This window comes from Drosophila bipectinata, chromosome 2R (assembly GCF_030179905.1).
Source record: "Drosophila bipectinata strain 14024-0381.07 chromosome 2R, DbipHiC1v2, whole genome shotgun sequence".
Taxonomy (NCBI): domain Eukaryota; kingdom Metazoa; phylum Arthropoda; class Insecta; order Diptera; family Drosophilidae; genus Drosophila; species Drosophila bipectinata.
The window spans coordinates 9,717,286-9,744,942 of NC_091737.1; the positions used below are offsets into that span (position 1 = coordinate 9,717,286).

Below are 27,657 nucleotides of genomic sequence, written 5' to 3' on the forward strand. Positions count from 1 at the left end.
TGTTGGGCCGGCTGTTGTTCGGCATATTATTTATATTACACCCAGGCACTCGGCACTCGGTACTCGGCGGGAAAGGTGTAAAAAACTTTTACCCTTGGCGGCTTACACTTTTTATGAAGTGCACACAGCGGGTTATCAATTTGTACGTTGTCGCTACAATTCATTTTATTATTAAAAATCACTGAGGTGGAAGCATCAAAGCGGAAGTTGCATTCACAGCCGACAGGAGATATTGTATATTTTGGCATTTTGGGGGGCAGAGGGGATCTCCATACACACATACATATATCCTTCTTTACATACAAAACAGAAGTACATAAATTGTAGCTGAATACAGACATATATATATTTCATAAGATATTTATTTATGCAAATGTATGTATGAATTTTGTAAGCTTAAAGCACTTGGCTTCCCGGTTCGTTAATTTGCATATCAAATTTAAGGCTTACCCTGAATGCTTTTGATTATAATTCGGGAATTCGCAAATAATTGAAATAAATTCAAGCTGACTGGTGAGCAGCTACTGTATCCATTACTAGATTCCATTGCTAAACAGGGTACTAGAGTTTCCAATTCTGTGGGGCATCCTGTCATTCTGCTTCATCATGCCGTTGCAGTTGATTACCCAAGGTTTTCCATCCATATCGATTCTGCTTTTTTGTTATCAGTGATAACAAAATGCAAAATGAAAAGAAAGCGAGCAGGCATATCAGTGTCCGTATCCTAAGAAGCAGCTGCTTTTTCTCGAACGAAGAATTCGAATGGAAATTCTTAGTGTCCACATCGTTTCGAATTTCGCCCCTTTCTCCAATCCATTGCAGCCAGTTTTCCACCCAGCTTCCAGTGTCCATTGTTGGTTTTCGTTTTCCCATCCGATTCGGATTACGTTGTGGAAAATGCAAAATACTTTTCGCTACTTGCCGGTTCCGGGGAATATAACCAAGTTAGATTGCAGCCAAGAGCTTTGGCCATATTTCGTACTCTCGCACTTTCGGCTTAAGATAAATATTTATGGAAAATGTTAATCCCGCGCTCTTTAATCTAAATGTTAATTTCGCGACGCGCAAATAAATCACTTTGTAGCGGCAGCATGGCGTATGCGTAATGTGAATGGCTTGGGAATTCCAAAAGGACTTTTCACGCACCCGCCCAGCACTCACCTCTCACCTGGCTGGTGCCTGCGGTTGTTGGATTAATTAGAGCAACGTGCACATCAAAATGCTCCTTGGAGACCAATTGCCGGGGAAAGTTCAAGTGCGGCTTTTCCCCGAGTGCTGCTGCTCCTTCTGGGGCTCTTTAATATTTGCCTGTTTTCCAAGCTGCAGCCTGATGAAAATGTCGGCAGCAGGTGTAAAGTTTCAATTAGCGCTCCAGTCATGGCCAAGACCAAAAAACTAGCACCTAATTACGCAGCTCGGGATTAGTTTTTTGTTGAGAATTCTTGGTTGTGAGGGAAAAACTATTTCTTTTAACAAGAAAGTAGTTATCGCTCTGAAAGCCTTTCATTTTTAAGAGAAAGGTTCTCCCCTGGGACTTACCTTGTTTTGATCACATTGATTGGCTTTCAGCCAGTCCAGTCCCTTAGGTGATTAATGGTGTTTTCATCCAACTATACGGATTCCCATAAATATACATACAATGCATCCGCCTAATCAAAATATTCAGATGAGTAATTGTGTTTCTAGAGCGGCATCCGGAAACAAAACTTGCCATTTCCCAAAGGCATTCGGCACTAAAGAAATATGTCAACTATGCGGCCAACTTTAAAGCCAACGAATTGCTGGAATAAATGGCTAAGATGACTTTATGGCCATCACTGCACTTTGTCTTTCCACCGAAACGGAGCTGGAAGCACAAATTGCTGAGGATTTTGGGGGTGAAAGGGCCAAGACTGGGGACTGGGTTCAAGTGTAGTTCGCCTCGGGGGCTTTGGCGTGCATTTAACATCCAGGCCAGGACATGACTGGAGGGCAGGACAAAGGGGCGGGGCCAAGCTCGTTGTTTTTCTTACTGAGCCTGACCTACATACACTGAGCAAAGAGGGGCTTTTTACAGCTTATTTTATAGCTTTTTTAATCATATTTTTTCAAAATAAACCAACATAGATCCCTTTAATTATAAAATGATTGTAAACCCTTTAATTTCTGTTTTTAATCTCTTCCTCTATCCAATCTTTGCTCCAATATTCGCTCTACTGTGTGGCATGTGGGTGTTGCACAGAGTTTTTCCTTTGGGTTGGCGACACCGTGTTCGTGCTACGTGACGTGCATAGTTCATCGCTTCTGGCCCGGCTAGCACGGACTGAAAATATTGCAGTTGTGATATGTTTCAGCTGACTCGGATGTCCGACGATGGTATCACACCCTGCTCCAGAGGTGCTAATGAAAATTGCTCAACTTTTAGAACAAATCGGAAATGGATATGTGGCATTCCCACACACCTCCCACAGCCACATCCGCGTCCGGGTAATTGCATGTTCTTGGCTCTCGTCTAGCGCCCTGCTTGCAACTTAATTAACCCCAACAATTAGAGCTACATGGTACTTGGACGCCTTTAAAGTTTCCGCCTCGGAATTGGGTTTGAGTTAAATGCGAGTTTTATGTCGTACAGCCGGGTTTGTTGTATTAATTTTTGGGGACTCGAGCAACAAACAAGCAAAACCAATTTGCGCCAAGGAACACCAAGAGCCCTCCTCCTTCTAGTCCTTGTCCTCGTCCTCGTAACAGGAGCAGTTAATTTTAATTACGCACCAACAGTGGAACAGTCACTGTTGCTTTGTTGACAACGAGGGGGGTCCTCCTCAATTTAGACACCTTTTGAGGAAGTCAGAGCACCCTTCCCACCCCCCGGAAAATTGCCATTAAATGGGCGTGGGCGTGGCTGAAAATAAACGACAATGGCGTTTCTGTGGCCATGTGTGGAAAATGGTTGGTGTCGGTGGAAATGAAGCCTCCAATCGTTTCGAGGTGCAAAGCAACGAAACAAATTAATTTCCCCCACTTTTCCAGTATGAGCTGCTGTTATTGCTGCACAACTTGATGCCTGCCACACACACTGCCACACCACAAACACAAACGGCCAACCTTAGAGAAGATTACCAACTAAATTTCCCCCCCACCGTGCAACTTTTAAATGAATTTCACTTCCGCTTTTCAGCATGCCACCGGAACAGTTAAAAGCACTGGAAAATATAAGTTTTAAAACTCAAAATGTGTCATGTTGCATTACCTTCCCAATACCTCATATTTCTCTCAGTGTAGCACACATTTGCTGCCGTGTGCCGCTTCTGTAGATTTTGATCCTGTGTTGGCATTAGCAACCGTTTTTGGAGCAGGAGCTGAAAACACACACGTGCATATATGGATTTCCTTGGCACACTTTCACGCCAAGCTAAAGGATATTTTCCCTTCCAAGATGCTCGGCTATAAGGATAACACCCCACACAACACAACACACACAGTTAAAGACAGTAAGTTGCATTTTACACAATATTTGTATTTTATTTTAAAACGTTCTTTTCTTTACACACAGATTGCAGCTGCTTACAATGCACCTTTTTCGCTTTTCTAAATGGAATTATCAAAGGATATCATGCTCTTGCCATTCTCTTAGCTCCTAACTAACTAACTTTTCCAACAACTGCGGCTGCAACCCTCATCGTTTCATCTCTCAGTGTAGTACAATTGTTATGCTGGAATAGAATTCTTTAATCTGTATATTTGTTTATATACTCGCACAGTGGGTAAGTTTGTGTTCGTTATCCTTTTCCTCTAAACATTTACATTTAATTAACTTTGAGCTGTAACCAGAATACATACATAATATATATAAATACCTGTACTTAGCTGTTGATTATATATATATATATATCTTTAAATAGTTTAGAGTTTAGAGTACAAGAAATTGCAAATAGTTTTTTTTCAAATTTTTCGAGTTATACCGGGTAGAGAGTGTGGTGCCTGATCAACTCGATCTATATATTCGGATTAAAGCCTTGAAAAAGGATACAGATAGAGAGCTGGAGCTTTTGACAAAAAATTCGTGGGCCACTAAATGACAAAGATTTGATTTATTTTATATATTTTTTTCTCGTTAAATAGAACCTATCTGATAAAATATCTATTAATTTTGATACCTCTCACTAAGTTAATCTAAATATCACTCGGTTTCTGCTTGTGGCTGATCATTGTTATATTTTCTGGTTTTTTCATCAAGATTCTCTGATTCCGACGAGATGTGTGGCTCCTGGGGAATGTGGAGTCGCGGCTGTTACACCTCCTCGTAGCTCTTGCACTTGGGCAGGGGTCCGGACCACCGGCCATCCGGCTGGCATTTGGGCCGTTCGGGCGGACCCTCGTAACTCTGGACAAATCCGGGCCGGCACTGGACGCTCAGGTAATCGCCGGCATCGTAATTGAACTTGAGCGGAGCTATCAGGCCGTTGGGCGGATCGCCCGGATAGGGGCACTGTGATTTGCCTGGGCGAGCGAACGTGGTGGATGTGGTGGTCATGTTATGCATTTTTTTTATGTAAGAGTGATGATTCGTGAGCGGTATCGTATATCGGAATCGGTATTCGGTATTCAGGTATTCAGGTAATCAGGTAACAGGTATCAGTAAGATCGGTGCGGAAATACAACACAAGTTCATTAATTGAGTTTTGGTCTGAATTCGGGGCCCACGAGGCAGGAGGAGGAAGTAGGGGCGTCCGCCGGCAATCTCTCGCAGCGTTCGCGTTCTGTGTCAGTGAATGTGTGTGAGTTTAGTAGTTGCGGTGTCTACTTACAAAATGGCGGCGAGTGCGACCAGAATCCGTTCTCCGTGCAAATGATGCTCGACTCGCCCACCAGGCTGTGCCCGTCGTTGCAGCTGAATGTGACCAACGCCCCCACCGTGAGGCGTCGCTGGCTGAGACTGGTGCCCCCGATCCGTCCGTTAAGCGGCGCCACTGGCATCACGCACTGTATGACTGTGGTGTATGGGCGGTATTGTGTTGGGGGTGGTGGATAAGGAAGCAATATATATTATTATTAATTATTTTTTCCATAAAACTAAAACAAATATTAATAAAACAAATTAAAGGCATTACCCAATTAAGCTCGTAACTTTTTATTAAAAAAAATATTACTCATACGCCCTGTGTGTCAGTTGGAATTAATATCCAAAATAAACGAAACACAAAACTTATTCTTCCTAGTTTAGGGGTTAGCACTCACCTTTGCAACGAGGAACGGGGCCACTCCAGACGCCCGACGGCTCACAGTCCAGCTGCGCCGGTCCGGTCAGCTTGAAGCCCCACTGGCATTTGAACACCGCCCGCCCCCAAGCCGAGGTGTTCAGCTCAATGAGACTGAGATGGGGGTCATCCAATTCGAGACGGGGACACTGGACAGCATGGCAGGTCGGCGTCGGCGATGACCAATTGCCGGAGGCCAAACAGGTGGCATTCAGAGCCCCGTCCAGCCGGAAGCCCTCGGGGCACTCGTAGTGCGCCCGCTGGCCCAGCTTATTGCCCTCGAGACGCAGCTTGAGCGGCGCCAGCGGCTCTGTCAGCTGCGGACACGTCGAAGTGGCCACCACGACGGCGATGCTGTTGGTCAGGCCACGCGGCGAGGTGCAAGTGAAGGTGCCAGAGTCATTATTCTCGATATTCTTGATGCTCAGACGGTAGCGTACAGCCTTTTCTTCCTGGGAAGGCGACCAACCTATTAGGGCCAGAAGAAACCGAAATAAACTCATCTCATTCCATAGGGAAACACCCACCCGTCGAGTACTGCATGTACCAGCTGGTCCAGCTCCACTCCGGCGTGCCCCTGACCCTCGGATACATGCAGTCCATCAGGACCGTGCTGTGAGGAGGAACTGCCATCACTCCGGAGGGCTCGAACGAGTAGGAGCCGTTGAAGATCTTGATGCGGATGGAGGGAGCACTGTCCTCGGAGTAGTTGGTCAGGACGGTGGTGGGCACACAGCTGGGCATGCGCGGCGCCCAGAGTCCGTTGGAGCAAAGGACCCGGGACTCGCCCAGCAGCTTGTAGATGCCCAGCTCCTGGCAACGGGCTTGCAGGGAATGTCCGTGCGGCAGATCCCATCCCACATTCTAATTAAAGTGGCAGGTGGCAAGCAAGCGGTGAAAGGAATGTGATTAGAAGTGCAGTACAAAGGGAGAGAAAAAACAAAAAAGAGACAGAGAGAGAGAGAGAGTGGAGAAAGTTATCAAAAATCAGATGGGTCCTTGGACTGGGGAAAGTGGCACTGGTTGCTCTGGCGTGCAGTTCCTCGCAGTGTATCTGTAACTTGTATTTTTGTATCTGGTATTCGAGTATCATTCATTAACTCATTCAACAGGACCCACTGTATCTGTAATCTGTTATCTGTTAACTGTTATCTGTATCTGTGTCTTTGTATCTGTGTATCTGGTGTATCTTAGATCTGTTCTGGTTGGTGTCTTTTTTTCTTTTGGTGCAATCTACACAACACAATCTACAACGACGACTCACAATTTCTGTATTTGAGAGAAGTGTCGATTTGGATAATCGCGTTTTACGCCAGCCGCGATTTGGTGGGATCGGAGTCTGCAAGAGAGAGAATCAGAGAGTACCAAAAAACAACACACTACTACTATATCATAGAGCGAGGGAATCGTATTGCCCGATTCCCGAGCATCGGCATGCAGATGGCTTAGACGCTGGTCTTGATTATTTATTTTATTATTTTTATATTTTTTTGGTGTGATTTTTTTTTCAGGCTGATATGAGATAAGAGCGATAGCAAGACGGGTCGTGCGATATTAGAGAAATAGAGACAGAGAAAGACATAGTTAAATAGAGAGAGATAGACAGACAGAGTTTCGAAGATCGGAGCTGCGATCCCCTTTTTTGGCAAAAGCTGATATACAGGCTCTCCTCCGGAAATCTACAAAAATCGTATGTATGTGTGTGCGTGTGTGCGCGTTGTGGCATGTGGATATGTGTGGTGGTGGTGGTGCTGTGGTGCATCTGCGTGGTATCTGTGGTGGTGGTGCGGCAGCCAGCTGAGGCGACGGATCCACAACGACGGTTTGCCCGCCGGAACCACTTACCACTGAGATGTTGCGATAGCTGAGAAGCAGGTGCGATGGTATCCGGTTCACGTGGCAGCTCTTGTACAGCGGCTGAAACTTGACGTTGCCATTATCATCTGGGGGCGGCAAACACATATTGGTACACAGAGAAAAAATATCAAAAACAGGGATTCATTTTTATTAGCGGATGAGTGTTTTTTTTGTCATTTGACTGATAAATTATAAGAAAAATAGAGTTTTCTTTTGTGAATTGATAAAATAATAAGTACTTAAACTTTTCTCTCTGTGTATTTAATTGGCGAATCAAAATAGGGTTTAAATGAAACAACAATCTGGATGTTTGTGTCTCTTGATTGTGTACTTGACTGTGTCTGCTTTATTTTCGAACATTTAAATGGATTTGCATTTGTATCTGTTTGTGTGACTTAAATGTATCTGTTACTGCTGGCTAAATGTATCTGCAACTGCAACTAGGTATCTATTGTATGTAATGCTGTTTAATTGTGTGTGCTGTGTCTGGGGCATGGCTCGTGTGTATCTGGTGGGTGGCGGTGTGTGCTCACTTACCCTCCTCGTTGGTGGCGCACAACGGACCCACCCACTTGCCCTTGACACACCGTATCTTGCACAGCCGGCGATCGCCCATGGGTCCAATCTCGCCCGGAAACCTGATCTCCGACACCTCGGTGAACTGCTGCAGGATGTCCACCTCCTCGTCCTCCTCCTCCTCCTCCTCGAACTCCTCATCCGGATGCACAGGCGAATAGCCAGTCTCCTCATCATAGATACCTATATTTTTGTTTTGATTTTGAAGTAGTGGGACGAGAAGAGCAGAAGGTGTGGGCGTCATGAGATGGGCAATGTACCATGCCAAGAAAAAGGGGGGCGGGTAGATAGACTTTGAGAGGGGGGAGCAAATAGAGCAAGCATCTAATGAGCTAATGAGGCCAATGCAAATGCAGAACTGAAATGGGGATGTCAATGGCTGATTCTAAATATTTCTACCACCATATCCATATCCATTGATCCTTAAAGAGGATAGTTAAATTTTATGTAAAATTAATTCAGTTTGACCCTCGCTGGGTGTTATTTTAAGCGGGTCTGATAGCCAAGATGGATGTATTCATGAGTCAACCCGAGTTGACCCAGCCACTTGAGAAGGTTTCATGAAATTGCGGAAAATACTTGAGCAGCCACATTAAGCCATAGAGAAGCCACGGGACGTGCGAAAAGTGCTGCCAGCTGAAAATTTCAATGGGAAGCTGCGACGAGTGCTTAGATATGCATTAAAAGAAGGCAAAGAATTCGGGAGCCGGGAGCCGGGGGAAGTGATGCTGAAGTGGCCACTTAACAGGATACAACTTCATTTCCAAGCAACCCCATCCAAGCAAAAAAAAAATCCGAGTGCAAAAATAAAAATGGAGATGTGAAAAGGCAAAGATAACACGAAAGATAATATTATGTCAGAGAACGAGGGCCGGCTAATAGAAAATAGGATGAAAAAAAGGCGCAGCCACAGCCACAGCCGGAGACGGATACGGCTACGGATACGGACAAAAGCAGTATAGAGAACCAAAGCAAACAAAGGAGCCGAAAGGAAAATCATTCAGCACCCATACCGAGACAAAGTTCTGGCCATAACAAAGGACCACCAGTCCAGTCTGAACTCTATAACCACGACAAAGATATGGCCGAGCAAATAAACCATGACCACGCAGCGACGATGGCGAAAATGGGGTAATGAAAAGCCCAAAGAGTGGGCTGGGAGGATATGGTTTTGGGGTGCTGTTGGCAGTGGAGCAGGTGCCTCAAAGCAGGTGTGAATTCACTACAGGATGAGCCATATGCAGTATATGCTTTATGCTATATGGTGGATGGTGGATGGGATGGCGCTGTGGCTTTGGCTTTGGATGCGGCTGTGAGCGACTGCGATTAGCTTTTACGAGTATGTTACGGTGTGTCCTGTCCACAGCTCTCAACTTCCGTTTCATGTCCTGCATGGGTCTTTTTATGTGTGTGTGTGAGAGTGTCTAGTGGCTTTAATGCCCTGGCAAAAAGCAGTTTCAATATTGGCAAGCAAAATTATTCAAATTTTTAATAAAGAGGTTATAAGGCTTGAAAGAAAAATATAAAAGCAGCATAGGCAATGCTTTTTATGTTCCACTAGGCGTATACTTAATTTTTGGAATTTAGGAGACCAACCTACGTATACTTAATTTTTTAGAGCTTTTTTATTTATATATTTTGGATTTTGATTAGTTTCTATTATTTAAAATTGTTATAATTAGTAGCTTTATAAAAAGACATACTAATAATAACCTATCGGACAACCTTATCTACCTTCTGTATTGTGACCTTTTTGCTAGGGCATTCCGGATTATTAACATTCCGGGTTAATAATTATAAAAAAAGCTAGTCGTGATCGACGGACGGCGCTACACGGACAGACAGACAGACAACGAGACAGCAACAGCGGAGCAAATCTTTATAGGCATTGGGCACTGTGGCATTGCCAGTGTCTGGCCGCCGTGCGGACGCACACTCACCCTTGTCCTTGCGACTGGTGGTCTTGGAGCTGGAGTCGCCACCACCCTTCGGACGGCTCAGTGCACCCGTGGTCTTGCCCGATTTACGCTTTACACGTTGCAGGGCCACTGTTGAAGAGAAATACTTGTATTATTTATTTGAGTTAAAAAAAAAGAAGAAATGTTCTTTATATATTATCACTGCTGGAATGTAAAAATTTTATATTAAAGTTTTTCTGTAGTTTTTATAGCCTTGCAGGGTGTACAGTCTTAGCAGCCTACAAGGCATATACTTAATTTCAATTCAAGAAATCCCGCAAGATTATAAAAACTTTACTTTTGATTCAAAGTTTCTTTAAAATGTATCGAGAAAGTCACTTTACCTGCTGCACTGCTCGACTGATTTCCGTACTGTTGTTCTTCAATGTCCACCGGCTCCGGTTCCTTGTCAGGATCCGGAGGCAGCTGGCCAAGATCACCCTTGGACTCAATGCTGCGCCGGCGACGCCAACGCGGGCTCCGGTCACGCTGGTCGAGCTCTGCAGCGTGACTGTCCCCGCGTCGGCGATGGTGGCCAGAACTGGACTCTGGCTCCTCCATCACGTCCTTCTCACTGCGCTCCTCCTTTATGATTTTGGTTTCCTTTTTGAGGGTCTGCTCCTCTGGGTTGACCTTCTTGGTTTTGGGTTTCTTCTTGAGAAGCTTGGTGCACTTCTCCTTGCCACCCTCTGCCAGGCACTTGCTCATCTTGGCCTTCATCTTCAGCTTGTGCAGCTTGGAGCGCAGTTCCCGATTCGGTTCGCGACTCTTCAGGATATCGGCTATGTGGACATAGTAGACATCGCCCTCGGCCGCCAGCTTACTGCCGGCCCAGCGATCCGTTTCCGGCGAGGCTTCCGCATCGTGGAGAATGGCATGACGCTTGTAGCGACTGCCACGCCCCCTGCCCGTTTGGCCATTGTCGTTCTCGATGCGACGACGTCGCCCGGAACCGGAACGCCGACGCTTGCCCTGCTTGCGATTCGTGTTCAATCGCTTCTCATCGGTAGGTCCACCGTGCAACTCTTCATCCTCGTCGTCGCCCAAGTCATCATCGGCCACCAAACTGGCGGCAGCATCGCCGACATGCAGATGGTCATCGCCCAGGTCGAGGGAATACGGATTGATTACGGCCGCATGGTTCTCCCCCGGATGGCGGGGGGCCGACTCCACGAACTCCACATCCGCGGTGGTGAAGTCCTCGGGCAGGTAGACCTGAGTCGTTTCGAACTTGGCCAACGGCTGCTCCGTGGTCGATTCCGGCTTGACAATCGTGAAGCGAACATCCGGTGCCCGGCAGCCAGGCGAGGCATCTGGAAAAAGGCAGATAATATTATCACTCGGAAAAATATTTCAAAGATACATATTTAATAAATATTATTTAAAGATAGATTGAAAAAAAAACAACTTTTAGATTGAAAACAATTTAAGCTCTAAATACTTTTTATTGATTCTTTGAATCAATATTTTATTTGTTTTTGTCTTAGTGATGGCTTACACAAGTAGGAGTATATATGAGCTAAAGATTGCGACTTAAACCTCGAAGGTAATGCAATTTCAGGTCTGGCTGTCTGGCAGTCAAGCAGTCAGGCAGGCACTCTTGTCATAAATATTTCATATGTGATCTAATTTAATAACTTGGCTTGCTTCGGCGAACTTTCTACTCGACGTCGCCAGAGTTTCGAGTGCCATCGAAATTGCAAATTTCCAATATGCATTTGGCATTCTGGCAAGTAATCAGGGGAGTGGAAAAAAGGATGGCAGGATGCAGAGGGCAGGATGGTCGATGGGGTGGCAAGAAAATCGTTGCACAGTCAACGCACAGTCGAGTTTCCATTTTACATGAGACTTTGCTTGGGAGGAAAAGGAGCAGGAAGCTGGGGAGGAGTAGGAAAGAGTCATGGCAGCTTTTTCCGCCATCTCCAGTTAGCATTTCGTAATCGCCGACGGCAGTCTTAAAGTTTTACTTTTCCATTCAACATTTTTTTTTTCTTTATTCCGTAATGTGTCATGTACTTTGTCAGAAAGTAGGTCGAGCGCAAAAACAACACTGACAAAATTAACTTAAAGTATTCCGAGTGATGTTGCAATTCATGCAATTCAATCTAATTAGATTTTAGTTGATTAAAAATCTTTCTTCCTCATTCAAGAGAAAGCAATACAGCTCTAAATGGATTTCAAAATCAAGTTACTTTTCTGAAAGCAAAGCCAATATTAACAAGAAAGGAAAGCTAACTTCGGGCGGAGCCGAAGTTTATATACCCTTGCAGCTAAAACCGGATATATATCGCAAACATCGGATATAGTTGGCCGATCCTTATGAAATTTGGTAGGATGGATCAAAATTTAATCTGTACCAAGTTCCAGCTTTCTATCTTCAAAAACACGAAAGTTGGGTCATTTCCGATCGTTCAGTTATATGGCAGCTATAGGATATAGTCGGCCGATCCTTATGAAATTTGGTACGTTGGATCAACTGACCAAAAATAGAATCTGTATTAAATTTCAGCTTTCTATCTTCAAAAAAACGAAAGTTGGGTCATTTCCGATCGTTCAGTTATATGGCAGCTATAAGATATAGTCGGCCGATCCTTATGAAATTTGGCATGTCGTAATGTTTTGCCAAAAATAGCACTCATGTCGAATTTGAACTCTCTAACTCTAAAAACACCAAAGTTATACCATTTCCGATCAATCAGTTATATGGCAGCTATAGGATATAGTCGGCCGATCCCGGTCGTTCCGACTTATATACTGCGTGCAAAGGAAAGAAGGGTGTGTGCAAAGTTTCAAGACGATAGCTTTAAAACTGAGAGACTAGTTCGCGTAGAAACAGACAGACAGACAGACAGACAGACGGACAGACGGACAGACGGACAGACGGACATGCTCATATCAACTCAGGAGGTGATCCTGATCAAGAATATATATACTTTATAGGGTCGGAGATGTCTCCTTCACTGCGTTGCACACTTTTGGACAAAATTATAATACCCTCTGCAAGGGTATAATAAAATTTTCTTTAAGCCAACAAATATAAAACGCCATTCCACTACAAATCCGTGATTGTGTCGCTTACATTCTCAGCCTCGCCGCCGCAGTAGCCGTATTGTGTTTTTTGTTTGGTACTGTTTTTTTTTCCTTTGGGGTGAACAACGTACTGGGTGCCGACATACCGGCATACCCGGCTGCGTAACAAATAAATTAAAAAAAACAAGAAAGGAAAGCTAACTCCGGGCGGAGCCGAAGTTTATATACCCTTGCAGCTAAAGTTGGGTCATTTCCGATCGTTCAGTTATATGGCAGCTATAGGATATAGTCGGCCGATCCTTATGAAATTTGGTACGTTGGATCAACTGACCAAAAATAGAATCTGTACTAAATTCCAGCTTTCTATCTTCAAAAACACGAAAGTTGGGTCATTTCCGATCGTTGAGTTATATGGCAGCTATAGGATATAGTCGGCCGATCCTTATGAAATTTGGCATGTCGTATTATTTTGCCAAAACTAGCTCTCATGTCAAATTTGAACTCTCTAACTCTAAAAACACCAAAGTTATACCATTTCCGATCAATCAGTTATATGGCAGCTATAGGATATAGTCGGCCGATCCCGGCCGTTCCGACTTATATACTGCGTGCAAAGGAAAGAAGGGTGTGTGCAAAGTTTCAAGACGATAGCTTTAAAACTGAGAGACTAGTTTGCGTAGAAACAGACAGACGGACAGAAGGACAGACGGACAGACGGACAGACGGACATGCTCATATCAACTCAGGAGGTGATCCTGATCAAGAATATATATACTTTATAGGGTCGGAGATGTCTCCTTCACTGCGTTGCACACTTTTGGACAAAATTATAATACCCTCTGCAAGGGTATAAAAAAGAAAACGCGACTGGGCATCTCCTATACTCTGATGAAACTAAAACCAGGCCGCATGTAAATCTATATTTTATAGGGAAATATAATCTGTTTAGTTGTTGTTTCTGATAACAGAAAGCTTTCGAGAGCGACCTAAGAGCTAACAAAAAAATAGAATAGCTCGAGCCAGTGGCGTGTTGGTTGCCATCGAATTCGGTTTTAAAGAGATGCTAGCTCTTTGGCTTGTTGTGGCTTTAAGTGTGCTCCTACACTGGCTCTATAAGGTCAACAAAGAATACTACATTCTGGCTTTCTTGGCCAGAAGAATCAAGACAAAGAATGGCAAGCCACCGGAGAGTATTGTCCCCCTGCCCAAGGGTCGCACCATATTTGCCAATTGTTTCGATTTTTTTGGTAAAAACAGAGGTAAGCTTTAATCTAATCTGTTTACTAGAGATTTGGTTACCATGTGTTTTGTTTAGTGGAAGTCTTTAAACATATTCGACGCAATGCAAGAAGAGCAGCTGGTGAAAGTTATATTCTGTATCGCGTCGGCAATGCCAGCTACAATGTGATCGATGCCCCAAATGCCGAGTTTATACTGAACCATCCAAATCTCACAACCAAAGGTTTTGTTTATAATTTCCTACATCCATTTCTGAAGACTGGCGTTTTGACATCAAACGGTAATACAATTTTCTATGGAATCAACACATATAATTGCAAAATATTGTTTATTGCAGAAAGTAAATGGCATACCAGAAGAAATATGCTAACCAGGACATTTCATTTTAATATATTGAATCAGTTTCAAGATGTCTTCATGTAAATAGTTCTTAAAAATTGAATAACTCTCTGATTTTAATATTACTTCTTTTAGAACCGAGAGTGTCAAGTTTGTAGACCAATTTAAAGGCCTAAACTCGTTCAATGTTTGGCTAAGTGAACCCCTAGCAAAATTTACTTTGAACAGCATTTGCGGTAACTACCAATAATAAAATTAATAGTGTAATAAATATAATTACGATTACGATGTTATTGCAGAGACTGCCATGGGAGTTAAACTGGATGAAATGGCTGAAACTGGCGATCGCTATCGGGAAAGCTTTTACTTAATTGATAAATGTTTTGTCCGGAGAGTGAGCAACCCATTATTTTGGGGCGACTTCTGGTACAACCTCCTGGCCGCCCACGGATATAGTGCAGCCTTAAAAGTGGTTCACGACTTTTCGAGTGATATCATAGCCAAACGGAGGATTCTTCTTGAAATGGAACTGGAGTATAGAAGGGCCACCCAAGAAGCCGACGATGATCTGCAAGTACCACCTCCATTAGAGCTATCATTTTTAATCCAGAATCTCTTTGAAACAGATGTGTTCCCAGGGGCAAGCCCTTTGCCATGTTAGACACCTTGATTTGTGCTGAAAAGGATGGCCTGATCGACCACAGTGGCATTTGTGAAGAGGTGGACACTCTGATGTTTGAGGGCTACGACAGTCCCTACATTGGACTAACTTTTGCCCTATTAAACATGTCCTTCTACGGCAAACACCAGGATATTTGTTACCAAGAGATCCAAGAGCACATTGAAGGTAAATGAAGGGAACTAAACCGTCCTCTTTACCATTATACTTAAATGTGTATTTTCAGATGACTTGAGCAACCTAAACGTGACTCAATTGAGTAAACTCAAATATCTGGAATACTTTTTAAAGGAAACAATGCGACTCTATCCGTCCATTCCACTCATGTGCCGGGAAACTATACAGGAAACAGAACTTTTTAATGGACTAATCCTGCCCAAGGGATCTCAAATTAGTATTCATGTGTTTGACATCCATCGCAATCCCAAGTACTGGGACAACCCCAACGAATTCCATCCGGAACGTTTTCTGCCCGAGAACTATCAAAATCGCCATACTTACGCCTTTATACCATTCAGTGCTGGGCAGAGAAATTGTTTGGGTAAGAAATTGCAATTTAGTTCATATTATTCTATTAAAATATTTGTATTAAAACAGGTCAAAAGTATGCCATGCAACAGATGAAAACCCTGATGGTTGTCGTTCTTAAGAAGTTTAGAATATTACCAGCCATGGAGCCCCAGTCCATTATCTTTCAAATGGGCATCAATCTGCGGACTCAAAACAAAATACAAGTCAAGTTCGTGAGACGAAAATAGGGAGTTCTTAACACAATTACTGATAGTCATTCTAATAGTCTAATAAGTCACAAAGGTCCCACACGCGACCATCATCACTCCCAGCTGACCGAACAAATAAAAACAAAAACATACATACATATGTAGATATTATAAATGATTCCATACTACCATATATTCTAATGATATAGAGAGCTTGTTATAAAAACAAAACCGGTTGATATTGGAAAGCTCGCTAGATGGGAGAGCTGAAAATCGAAAACAAAAACAGTCTACTTTGGTGAGCGGTCTAGCTCGGTCGAGGAAAACATGCTCGTTCTTTGGCTTATAGTGGCTCTGAGCGTACTCATCCACTGGCTCTATAAGGTAAACAATGAGTACTACGTTCTGTCGTTCTTTGCGAGAAGAGTTCGAACCAAAGACGGTCGAAGTGTGAATAGTGTGGTTTTTACTCCAAAGGGTCGCACTATATTCGGCAACTGTTTCGACTTGATGGGAAAAGATAATGGTAAGGGAGTAATGTTAGAATCAATCCAAAGCTCTCCTTATCTAATCTTTCCACTAGCCGAGGGATTCCAATACTTTCGGGATTTGGCCAAGCGTTGCGGAGAGAGCTACCTCCTCCATACGATAGGGAAAGCCAGTTTCAACGTCATAGACGGTCAGACGGTGGAAAACATACTGAATCATCCAAAACTTATCAACAAGGGATTTGTGTACGACTTTCTGAAACCATTCCTCAAAACTGGAGTTCTAACAGCTAAAGGTAGAGGACTCAAAGCTTATCCATCCTTGTCGGTTGTATTTTAAAATTATTTTTCGTAGAAAAGAAGTGGCACACGAGGCGGAGTATGCTTCAAAGAACATTTCATTTCAACATACTTAATCAGTTTCAAGAGATATTTATGTGAGTAAGTTCTACAACTCAATAATGCATGTTATTAATTTATTATCTTTTGAACTATTTTTTAGAGCTGAAAGCCTTAAGTTTGTGGATAAGTTTAAAGAACAAGAGTCAAGCATCGTCTCCCTAAGTGATCCCATTTATCGCTTTACCTTGAATAGCATTTGTGGTAATCTTTTATTCTTTTATGAAGAAAACCTACTAATATTTGGTTTCTTACAGAAACTGCCATGGGTGTTAAATTAGACGAAATGGGAGACGCTGGCAAACACTACAGGGATAACTTCCATCTGATCGATCAAGGTTTCGTGCGTCGAATAAGAAATCCTTTATATTGGGGCGATTTTTGGTATAACCTTTTTGCAGCCCGAGACTATGCGGCTGCTTTGAAAAAGGTGCATGAGTTTTCTAGTGATATTATTGCCAAAAGGAGAATTCTCTTAGAGGAAGAACTAGAGCACAGGCGTCTAAACCAATCTGCAGATGATGATATGTAAGTGCATCACTAAAATCGTTACTAAAAATCAAACTTATCTTTGTTTACTTTACAATTACAAAGCGGCTTTACTTCTCAGAAGCCCTTTGCCATGCTGGACACTTTTATTTGTGCTGAAAAAGATGGTCTTATTGATCACAAAGGTATTTGCGAGGAAGTCGACACTCTGATATACGAAGGCTATGACAGCCCCTTCCATGTGATAAAATTTGGCCTAATGAACATGTCTCTCTATCCTGATCATCAAGAGGATTGCTACCAAGAGATCCAGCAATTTATAGAGGGTATTGAAAAATAATATTAAAATATAATTGGACTCCTACTAATTTTTTTAAACTCCTCAGATGATTTAAATAATCTGGATCCAAGGCAGTTGAATAATCTTAAAAAATTGGACTGCTTTCTGAAGGAAACCATGAGACTGTTTCCTTCTGGACCTATTTTGGCGCGTCAAGTCGTCGAAGAAACAGAACTAGCCAATGGCCTGATCCTGCCCAAGGATACCCACATCAACATTCACATCTTCGACATTCATCGTAATCCCAAGCACTGGGATTCGCCAGATCAGTTTAGACCCGAGAGGTTCTTAACTGAAAACTGCCAGAGGCGACATCCCTACGCCTATATCCCCTTCAGTGCTGGACCAAGAAATTGCTTAGGTAAGCCATATGAGTTTTTTACTTCCTGAATATTTTTAATGAATTTTCGTTCAAATAGGTCAAAAGTATGCCATGCAAGAGATAAAAACTCTCTTGGTGGTCATTCTTAAACATTTCAAGATTGTTCCAATAACAAATCCAGAACCTATTGTTTTCCGAATGGGAATTCAGCTTCGCACCACAAACATATTAAAAGTCAAATTTGTGAGAAGAAAATAGCATTATCATGTCGCAACCCAGAGACTAAAAAACCTTAGATTAAATATGTTTATTTTACGTTAGATGGGACTCTCTTAAAGATAACGACTCTTCGGTAGGCTAGTGCAACAAAAATTTATCAAAATGCAATAAAAAATGTAGCTACACTAAGAGAAGTTATACAAAATTTGTTTTATTAAATAGTATGTTTAAAAAAATTTAATTTTTGATTAGTAATACTTCCTTTGTAAGTAATTTGGAAAATGATAATTTAAGACATTTCCCTAGTATATTTTGTTTTGTGTAATTAAATCTAATCTCTTCTATTTGTTGTGTATAACAAAAACCGGCAGATAAGCCGAAAGCTGATAGTGGCTTTAAAAAAAAAAACAATGAAAATCCAAAACAGTACTGTGAGAGAAGCCCACGAGTTCACAACCGTGATGATTATATTTTTATGGCTTGTTGTGGCTTTGAGTGTGATTGTGCACTGGTTTTATAGAGTAAACAATGAATATTATGTTCTGGCCTTTTTCGCCCGACGAGTTAAGGCCAGGAATGGCAAGTCCCTGGAGAACTTGGCTCCCATAGCCCCGCAACGATATTTTTTTGGCAACTGTTTTGATTTGTACGGCAAAAACCCAGGTAATATACTCAAACATTTTGAAATACAAAACTCAATAATCTAATCTATCTTTTTAAATCAGCTGAAGTTTTCCAGCACATGCGAGATCTGGCCAAAGGATTCGGAAGAAGCTATCTCCAATATGGAATGGGTATCTCGCATTACAACGTTATCGATGCCCACACCACGGAGAGTATCCTAAATCATCCAAATCTGATAACCAAAGGGATGGCCTATAATTTTCTTCATCCATTCTTAAAAACTGGGGTTCTAACTTCAAAAGGTAAGGCTATGATTATTATCTGGTTTTTGTTTATAATTATTTTTTCTCAGCAAAGAAGTGGCACACTAGACGAGGGATGCTAACAAGGACTTTCCATTTCAATATCCTCAACCAGTTTCAAGAGATCTTCATGTAGGTTTTTGTGGGTAATATTTATGTATTTATTTAATTATTCATTTAATTTATTTATTTTATTAGAGCCGAGAGTCTAAAGTTTGTTCAACAATTCGAAAATGATGAAATAAGTCTTGTTTCGCTGAGTGAGCCAGTAGCTAGATTTACCCTAAACAGCATTTGTGGTAAGTAATGAATTATGTCCTTAGAAAGGACTCTCTAAAACAATTATACTCTATCCACAGAAACCGCCATGGGTATAAAACTAGATGAAATGGCTGAAAGGGGCAATCGCTATCGTGAAAACTTCCTGATGATCGATGAGTGCTTCATAAGACGCTTGAGAAATCCTCTATATTGGGGGGACTACTTCTACAATATTTTTGCTGCTAGGGATTATGATGCTGCTTTGAAAGTTTGTCATGACTTTTCCAGTGAAATTATAGCCAAGAGAAGGATTTTGCTTGAAGATGAATTAGAATATAGAAGAGCTACACAAACAGCCGATGATGATTTGTAAGTACATACTCTTCGTTTTCTAAATTCCAAATACATATTTTCAAACACTTTTAGATGCGTTCCCCGAGGAAAATTGTTTGCCATGTTGGACACCTTGATTTGCGCTGAAAAAGATGGCCTCATCGATCACAGTGGCATTTGTGAGGAGGTGGACACTCTGGTGGCTGAAGGACATGACACCACGGCAGTGGGTCTTATATTTGGCTTAATGAATATGTCTATCTATGAGGAAGAGCAGGATATCTGCTATCAGGAGATCCAAGAGCACATACATGGTGAGTCCTTAAATAATTCAAAATGGTCCTTAGAAGTCTAATAATAAAGTACTATTCTTTTCAGACGACTTGAGCAACCTTGACCTGAATCAGTTGAGTAAACTGAAGCACCTGGAGTATTTTCTGAAAGAAACCATGAGACTGTATCCCGCTGTACCCATGTTGGCACGCCAGGCTGTCCAGGAAACAGAGCTTTCCAGTGGCTTGATTCTCCCAAAACGGTCTCAAATAAATATACACGTCTTCGATATCCATCGAAATCCCAAATACTGGGATGAGCCAGAGGAATTCCGACCGGAGCGGTTCCTCCCAGACAACTGCCAGAAACGGCACACTTACGCCTATATTCCATTTAGTGCCGGACAAAGAAATTGCTTGGGTAAGGAAAAATCTCAAAAAAAAAATGAACACTTCATAATTATAATGCTTTGTTATTGGCCAGGTCAAAAATATGCCATGCAAGAGATGAAGACCCTCTTGGTGGTCATTCTCAAAAAATTCAAGATTCTGCCGGTTATCGATCCGAAATCCATTGTGTTCCAAACGGGAATTACACTGCGCACTCAGAACGAAATAAAAGTTAAGTTTGTGAAAAGGAAAGTGTCATCGTGAGAAGACTAAAAGAGTACATATAGGTTTCATAAATCGAAAGTCATGATGGCTTGCAGAAAATTGTTTGTTTTGTAATCCAGTAATACAGTCCATACCTTTGTACAAGCATGTGTTTCTATCATTATATTTATAATAAACAAAAATATAAACAAATTCCAAACAAAGCAATTTTTTGATAAACCGGTTTACAGAGGTAACTATCGAATATGTTATTTTCTAACCGAGAAATAAAACAAAACCTGTTGAATTAGCTTCTAACTTGTAGTTAGCCGAGCGTGGGGACATAGTCGGTGCAATCTAATCAGTATTTACTGTATGTTCTTATAATTGTTGTTATAATAGACATATGTATAATTAAACAGACTGATATGAAAAAAAAGCCAACACAGTGATCAGTGTTGTGGGAAAGTTACTCGGTTACGGTTGTGCAACGATGATTGTTCTATGGCTGGTTATAGGCCTGAGTGCCCTTATACACTGGCTTTACAGACTCAACAAGGACTACTACGTTATGTCCTTCTTCGCCAAGAGGGTTCGCACCAAGGACGGCCAACCTCTGTCCAGTTTGGTGGCCCTGCCCAAGGGTGTTACTATTTTTGGCAACAGCTTTGACTTGTATGGCAAAGACCACGGTGAGTCATGGAGGGGCCACCTTTGGCTTTACAAAGCTTATCGGAATCGGTCATTTAATTTTTGGTTCACTTAGCTGGGGTCTTCAACATGTCCCGTGAGCGATCCAAACTAGGCCGGAGCTATGTGGAATATGGAATGGGTACACCGATTTACAACCTAATCGACCCCGACAGCGCCGATATAGTTCTAAACAATCAGAACCTGATATCAAAAGGTCTGGTATACAACTTTCTGCATCCATTTTTGAGGACTGGTCTTTTGACTTCGACAGGTGGGTTTTCGGGTTTTGATTTAGATATTTTTAAATATTTAGAGGAATAATCTTATTTTAGGCAAGAAATGGCATGCTCGCCGCAAGATGCTTACCCCCACATTTCATTTCAATATTTTGGGACAATTTCAGGAGATTTTCAAGTGAGTTTTAAGAAATTTTAAAATTATTTAATTACTAGAATGCTATAAACATTTTTTTAGAACTGAGAGCCAGAAATTCTTGCAACAGTTCAAAGGTCAAGATGAGACCACCATCACTCTGAACGATGTTATTCCCAGGTTCACCCTAAACAGCATTTGCGGTAAGGAGGTTACCTAATCTTCATTAGATTTAAATAATTTCACATTTAATTGATTAGAGACGGCCATGGGCGTTAAATTGGATGAAATGGCTGAGAAAGGCGATCGCTATCGCGAGAACTTCGCCAGTATCGAGGAGTGTTTCATCCGGCGATTGAGTAATCCGCTTTACTGGGGCGACACTCTGTTCAACTTGTTCGCTGCCAAGGATTATGCCTCGGCCCTGGACGTGGTTCATGGATTTTCCAGTGAAATCATAGCCAAGAGAAGGGTTCTACTGAAAGATGAACTACAAAGCCAAAAGGAAAATCCGACGGCTGATGATGACTTGTAAGTGAAAGATTAGAATTGCTAACTCTATAAAGCCTCTATAAATTTCTTTAATAGATTTGCTGGAAAGAAAAAGCGCTTTGCCATGCTGGACACTCTGATTCATGCTGAGAAGGATGGCCTAATCGATCATATTGGAATTTGTGAGGAGGTGGACACTCTGATGTTTGAAGGATATGATACCACCTCGATTGGTCTAATCTTTGGTCTGATGAACATGTCTTTAAACGCCGAAAAACAGGAATTGTGTTATCAGGAAATTCAAGAGCATATTGAAGGTAAAATGAAGTTCAAATAGGTATTATACTCTCTATTTACTCTATTTTAAAAAATTAAATTATACTTTCAGATGACTTGAGCAACTTGGACATAAGCCAGTTGAATAAACTTAAATACCTGGAATACTTTGTGAAGGAAACCATGCGGTTGTATCCCTCAGTTCCTATTATGGGCCGCGAAACAGTTCAGGAAACGGAACTTTCTAATGGTCTAATCCTGCCAAAGGGTGCCCAGATCACAATTCATGTTTTCGACATCCATCGCAATCCCAAGTTTTGGGATTCCCCCGAAGAATTTAGGCCTGAGAGGTTTACACCAGAAAACTCCCAGAATCGCCACACCTACGCCTATATCCCCTTCAGTGCTGGCCAAAGAAATTGTATTGGTAAGAACTATCTAGTTTAGAAAATTTTCTGCTTATTAAAATATATTTTTCAATGTTTCTAGGTCAAAAGTATGCCATGCAGGAAATGAAAACCCTGCTGGTGGCTGTCCTCAAGCAGTTCAAGGTCCTGCCAGTTACCGATCCCAAAAGTATTGTCTTCACCACTGGCATCACCTTGCGGACTAAAAATAAAATTCAAGTAAAGCTAGTTAGACGAAAATAAATGAATGTTGTAATAACCTGTTAATAAAGAACAAAATACTTTTTTTATAATTATTATTTTACTCATTTTACTCATTTATCAAGAATACAGGAAAGGTTTCGAAATGTTTGAGATTTAATCTACAAAACACTCAAATAATTAAATTCATTGAGAAAACAAGAAAATTTCTAGGGCAATAGCAGACTCTAATCGTCTATGAAAGTATTTTCTGTACAATCTTATCTGTTTCAAGTACTAATATTTTTATTAGATGCGGTTACTAAATATGTTTTAGCAGCCGTGTGATAAGAGTAAACCTCGCTTTTCTCGGGGCACAGCGTTCAGTTCCGAAAGTCAAGTTCATGGGAACGGATGCCTAAAAATGTTCGTCGTCTGGTTGATTGTGGCCGTGAGTGTACTTGTGCACTGGCTTTATAAGATTAATAAAGACTACTATATACTGGCCTTTTTCGCAAAAAGAATTCGCACCAAAGATGGTACACCTGTCGAAAATATTGTGGCAATTAACAAGGGTAATACCATTTTCGGGAACAGCTTCGATTTGTATGGCCAAGATCATGGTGAGTTTTTAGTTTAAAAATTTGTAAAATTTATATATGTATATTATAATTAATAAAATACCTATAGCTAGTGTTTTTACCCACACTCGCGTGGGTGCCAAACTGGGTAGAAATTATTTGGAATACGTAATGGGTACTCCAATTTACAACATCATCGATGCCGAGGGATCCGATTCGATTCTCAATAATCCGAATCTAATAACCAAATCGATTGTCTACAATTTCTTGCATCCATTTTTGAGGACTGGTCTGCTGACTTCAACAGGCAAGAAATGGCATGCCAGACGCAAGATGCTCACACCTACTTTTCATTTCAACATTTTAGGACAATTTCAGGAGATTTTCAAGTAAGTTTTGACGGCTGAAATAGCATCATTATCAAGAAATCTTTATAAATCATTGTAGAACTGAGAGCCAGAAGTTTTTGCTGCAGTTCAAAGGCCTAGACGAAATCACCATATCGCTGAACGAAGTTATTCCTAGGTTTACCCTCAACAGCATTTGTGGTAGGGTAATACTATATCTAATCGAAAAGTTTGTAATTGCACATTTAATTTATTAGAGACGGCCATGGGCGTTAAATTGGACGAAATGGCCGAGAAAGGCGATCGCTATCGGGAGAATTTCGTCAGTATCGAGGAGTGTTTTATCAGACGAATGAGTAATCCCCTTTATTGGGGCGACACTCTGTTCAACTGGTTTGCTGCCAAGGATTACGCTGCAGCTCTGGACGTGGTCCATAGTTTTTCCAGTGAAATTATAGCCAAGAGAAGGGTTTTGCTGGAAGATGAGCTGCAGAGCCGGAAGGAAACTCAGACGGCAGATGATGACTTGTAAGTAGAAAGCTAAGATTGTTTCGGAACTCTCTAATTTATCCCAATATATTTGAAAGATTTGCCGGAAAGAAAAAGCGTTTTGCCATGCTGGACACTCTGATTCATGCTGAGAAGGATGGCCTGATCGATCATATAGGCATTTGTGAGGAGGTGGACACTCTGATGTTTGAAGGATATGATACCACCTCAATTGGTCTGATCTTTGGACTTCTGAATATGTCCCTTTATGCCGACAAACAGGAACTCTGCTATCAGGAGATTCAAGAGCACATTAAAGGTACTGCTAAGGTTTGGCTTATCTATGGTGCAAACTTATCTAAATTTCGTATCCATTTCTCAGATGACTTGAGCAACTTGGACATTAGTCATTTGAATAAACTAAAGTACTTGGAGTACTTTGTGAAGGAAACCATGCGTCTATATCCCTCAGTGCCCGGAATGGGACGTGAAGTAGTCGAGGAAACTGAGCTAGATAATGGTCTAGTCCTGCCGAAAGGTACCCAGATTGTGATTCACAACTTTGATGTCCACCGCAACCCCAAGTTATGGGATTCCCCCGAAGAGTTCCGCCCGGAGAGATTTACTCCTGAAAATTCCCAAAATCGTCACACCTACGCTTATATTCCTTTCAGTGCTGGCCAGAGGAACTGCATTGGTAAGGAGTCCTGTTTTCTCAATCCCTCTGTGTTACATAAACAACATTATTGTTTTAGGTCAAAAATATGCCGTCCAGGAGATGAAAACTTTATTGGTTGTCCTTCTAAAGGAGTTCAAGGTCCTACCAGTTACTGATCCCAAGAGCATCATCTTCACCACGGGCATTACTCTGCGTACCCAGAACAAAATTCAAGTGAAACTTGTGAGGCGAAAGTGATGTGTCTGTAAAACTATACACATATGTTACCACAAAAAAAAATGCATTGTTAAAGTTACGGATTCACTAAGGGCTTTCTGCATACATCCTTGGAGGTCTGGACCGATAATCGTTGGCATCTTGACAGCTGCCGCCCTATAAATCATTCATGCACTGCCGAGCAAAAGCAGTTTGCCTTTATTCCTTACATATACCTATTACCATTTTTACTTCCATTTCGAGCACAGTAGGAGTCCTTTGGCGTTTCCTTCTTTTGCATTTGAAGCAGCCAAGCAGTCTCCAGTCTCTCAGCCAGTCCACACACTAGACCGTACATATAGAAAAGGATATATGGAACGAATAATAAAGCGCATAAAGCGCTGGCGACTTCTTGTCAGTCGGTCTGCCTTCTTCAACTTCTTTATCGCCGACTGCTTTTTTGCTGTAACTGCGATTTTGACAGTTCGTTACTCAGTTATACCATTTGCATGCATAATGCAGATTCAGCTTTGTTCTAAGCACATAAAATGTGTGAAAGGAAGCTGCCAGGACGAAGATGCGACATGCGACCACGCTGCACATGTGCGTGTGTGCTAGTGACTGTGCCTGTGTGTGTGACTCTGTGCGCAACATCATCATCTATCCTTGGGCCCACGATTTATGGGACAGGACATGAAGAAGTGGGTGTTCGTATGTGGAATGTTGGCCGGCTGGTCCTGCTGGTCCTGTCGGTCTGTCAGCTTTTAGTTGCTACTTCGGTTATTGCATATTTCATCAGGCTCGCTTTCTGCCCCATCCCATCCCAACCCATCTCTCCATCTCGTATTTGGCTTTTCAACGTCATAAGTCAACATTAAATGACGCAGCTCTGGATGCCATTTGTGAGTCATGTAAATGAAATTCCGTTGCGAGCAAATATTTGATCCTGTGGATACTGAAACTGCAGGCCATCTCACTTCGCACCACACAAGGTTTCCGTCTCACTTTGCAAAAACTACGCATAAAAATCAAAAGTCGCAATATCAACCCACAAAAAATACAAACTGCGTAGCATTTTTTTTACTTCAAACTGAAGGCTGAAAACCCCACAAAAAAATAAAAGCTCGACAGCTGCCCCTGTCGATATGCTAGAGGAAATTAGAAGGGAATCGAAAGGATTCGGGCATTCAACAAATCGGGCATCGAGGGTTGTGCCATGGAGGGAAAGTGAATTAATTACTTTATGCGCATCTGCGTGTCGCTGTCGGGGCACTTTACACTTCCCCCTGTTTCCTCCATTATCCTGCGGCTCCTTTCAGTTCCCTTCCCATTTTTTTTTCTCACACACAGACTCACACACATGACGCTATTAATTTCTATTACCCAGCCTCAGACAGCCTGCCATACTTCATTACGAGCTTTCGTGCAATTGCCCTTTGCTCGAGCTACCTTTCATTTGGTCTGCTTTTTATACACTCAGAAAAAAGGAGGAGATGTATATGAAATATTATGGAATAATTCTTCTTTCTGACTTTCAGGCTTTTTTGGTATTTTAGTTTCAAATGTTTCACATTCAATGCCTAAGAACTTGTCAGTATCTTTCCACAAACTCTATGTATATTAGTCCCATCAGAATTGTATAATTTTCTCAGTGTATGACCCCCCTTTGCCCTTTTATTCGCGCTTCCCTGGCTTGTTTGTTGATTCTGATTGGGATTAAGGTTGCCCATGGGTTCTCGGTTCGTTTTGATTGCCTTTGTGCCGCAGATGCCGTGAAATATTTCATTTGCTTCCAGTTATTTGCTTTTGCGCTCTGCAGTTTCAGTTTCAACATCCTGTGTCCTGTTTTTCTTTCTGATTTCAGTTCGTTTCAGTCACTGTTTCCTTTTTTATTTGGTGTGGTTGATGTGTGGTGCGTGTGTGTGATAATCGCAGGAAGGGCACATGGAAAGCCATTTAATAAAGTGGCCTCAACTGGACTGCCCTGACCTGGCATCGGCATGTAACCAACTTAGACGAGGCCTGTCATAACTTATTTACTATTTTTTGTGGATTTCTTGTTGCTCTATCCGAAATCACTTTCATGGTGACTTCCAGCACTTAACTGAAGGTCAAACCGAAACGCACACAGCACACACGTGTGCAGGCAGGAGCAATTAAAACTCACCTGGCTCGGATGTGGTGGTGGTCTCTACGGGCTCCGTGTTGGCATTGCTTTTGTCCAAGACCAGCAGCAAAACGGTCAAGGATATTAGGGCCCAAAGCGGCTTATGGCGCATACGCTGCCTGCTCCACATGGCCAAGGATCAGAATGCAATTGCCACGATATCCTTGCGAATTTTTGTTGTATTCTCTTTAGGGAGTTTTTGGATGGTTCACTATTTTTAAAGTCTTTTAAAGTCACTGTATATTTTGGGACTGGCACTGCACTTCAAACGCTGCCAAAAATAGAAATCCACTTGGCCAACTCAACGTCACACGGACGCACACACACTCGCGCAAAGGACATGCAACGAGCAAATTTGGCTTTAAAGTTTCACTCTTATTTTCAGGCTTTATCCTTTCTGTTTTTTTTTTTTTGTTAGCTTTTCCAATGTTCTCCGAAGCTCTCCTGGCGAGTGACGACAATCGAATGCCAGGAGGCCAGCGAACATCTCGCTTTTATAGCG

The 27,657-nt window shown here is 42.0% G+C and overlaps 6 protein-coding genes across 12 annotated transcripts; 5 read left to right on the forward strand and 1 right to left on the reverse strand.

Moving 5' to 3' along the window:
• Positions 1 to 3,475: 3,475 nt before the first annotated feature.
• On the reverse strand, positions 3,476 to 27,608 carry hig (hikaru genki). Of its 4 annotated transcripts, XR_011442395.1 has the most exons (11): positions 27,156 to 27,608; positions 9,973 to 10,941; positions 9,611 to 9,718; positions 7,632 to 7,853; positions 7,083 to 7,180; positions 6,502 to 6,576; positions 5,765 to 6,101; positions 5,218 to 5,706; positions 4,788 to 4,970; positions 3,837 to 4,479; positions 3,476 to 3,771 (listed from the first exon to the last, which is right to left on the reverse strand). XR_011442395.1 is itself a non-coding variant. In XM_017252612.2 (10 exons), exons 1-10 carry the CDS (start codon positions 27,283 to 27,285, stop codon positions 4,271 to 4,273), a joined length of 2,820 nt encoding a protein of 939 aa, XP_017108101.2. In that variant the 5' UTR covers positions 27,286 to 27,608; the 3' UTR covers positions 3,476 to 4,270. The 4 variants fall into 4 exon arrangements, 3 of the variants coding, with proteins under 3 accessions (XP_017108101.2, XP_017108102.2, XP_043066614.1); XM_017252612.2 differs by having other exon boundaries at positions 3,476 to 4,479; XM_017252613.2 differs by lacking the exon at positions 6,502 to 6,576 and having other exon boundaries at positions 3,476 to 4,479.
• Positions 13,689 to 15,846, forward strand: LOC138926002 (probable cytochrome P450 4p2). Of its 2 annotated transcripts, XM_070278100.1 has the most exons (8): positions 13,689 to 13,917; positions 13,974 to 14,177; positions 14,235 to 14,316; positions 14,372 to 14,472; positions 14,536 to 14,806; positions 14,863 to 15,083; positions 15,142 to 15,456; positions 15,513 to 15,833. In XM_070278100.1, exons 1-8 carry the CDS (start codon positions 13,719 to 13,721, stop codon positions 15,671 to 15,673), a joined length of 1,554 nt encoding a protein of 517 aa, XP_070134201.1. In that variant the 5' UTR covers positions 13,689 to 13,718; the 3' UTR covers positions 15,674 to 15,833. The 2 variants fall into 2 exon arrangements, with proteins under 2 accessions (XP_070134201.1, XP_070134202.1); XM_070278101.1 differs by lacking the exons at positions 13,689 to 13,917; positions 13,974 to 14,177; positions 14,235 to 14,316 and having other exon boundaries at positions 14,407 to 14,472; positions 14,538 to 14,806; positions 15,513 to 15,846.
• On the forward strand, positions 15,919 to 18,085 carry LOC108132980 (probable cytochrome P450 4p2). Of its 2 annotated transcripts, XM_017252614.3 has the most exons (8): positions 15,919 to 16,160; positions 16,218 to 16,418; positions 16,478 to 16,559; positions 16,625 to 16,725; positions 16,779 to 17,049; positions 17,116 to 17,336; positions 17,397 to 17,711; positions 17,770 to 18,085. In XM_017252614.3, the coding sequence occupies exons 1-8, from the start codon at positions 15,962 to 15,964 to the stop codon at positions 17,928 to 17,930; spliced, it is 1,551 nt and encodes a 516-aa protein (XP_017108103.3). In that variant the 5' UTR covers positions 15,919 to 15,961; the 3' UTR covers positions 17,931 to 18,085. The 2 variants fall into 2 exon arrangements, with proteins under 2 accessions (XP_017108103.3, XP_070134203.1); XM_070278102.1 differs by lacking the exon at positions 15,919 to 16,160 and having other exon boundaries at positions 16,308 to 16,418; positions 16,483 to 16,559.
• Positions 18,181 to 20,447, forward strand: LOC108132981 (probable cytochrome P450 4p2). Of its 2 annotated transcripts, XM_017252617.3 has the most exons (8): positions 18,181 to 18,554; positions 18,617 to 18,817; positions 18,868 to 18,949; positions 19,016 to 19,116; positions 19,177 to 19,447; positions 19,505 to 19,725; positions 19,790 to 20,104; positions 20,168 to 20,447. In XM_017252617.3, exons 1-8 carry the CDS (start codon positions 18,302 to 18,304, stop codon positions 20,335 to 20,337), a joined length of 1,614 nt encoding a protein of 537 aa, XP_017108106.2. In that variant the 5' UTR covers positions 18,181 to 18,301; the 3' UTR covers positions 20,338 to 20,447. The 2 variants fall into 2 exon arrangements, with proteins under 2 accessions (XP_017108106.2, XP_070134200.1); XM_070278099.1 differs by lacking the exon at positions 18,181 to 18,554 and having other exon boundaries at positions 18,745 to 18,817; positions 18,873 to 18,949.
• LOC108132983 (Cytochrome P450 4p1) lies at positions 20,746 to 22,810 on the forward strand. The gene is made up of 8 exons (XM_017252620.3): positions 20,746 to 20,969; positions 21,044 to 21,241; positions 21,303 to 21,384; positions 21,445 to 21,545; positions 21,603 to 21,873; positions 21,931 to 22,151; positions 22,223 to 22,537; positions 22,600 to 22,810. Exons 1-8 carry the CDS (start codon positions 20,771 to 20,773, stop codon positions 22,758 to 22,760), a joined length of 1,548 nt encoding a protein of 515 aa, XP_017108109.2. The 5' UTR covers positions 20,746 to 20,770; the 3' UTR covers positions 22,761 to 22,810.
• LOC108132805 (cytochrome P450 4p1-like) lies at positions 23,077 to 25,088 on the forward strand. The gene is made up of 7 exons (XM_043210680.2): positions 23,077 to 23,320; positions 23,388 to 23,667; positions 23,726 to 23,826; positions 23,883 to 24,153; positions 24,213 to 24,433; positions 24,497 to 24,811; positions 24,870 to 25,088. The coding sequence occupies exons 1-7, from the start codon at positions 23,122 to 23,124 to the stop codon at positions 25,028 to 25,030; spliced, it is 1,548 nt and encodes a 515-aa protein (XP_043066615.1). The 5' UTR covers positions 23,077 to 23,121; the 3' UTR covers positions 25,031 to 25,088.
• Positions 27,609 to 27,657: the final 49 nt, after the last annotated feature.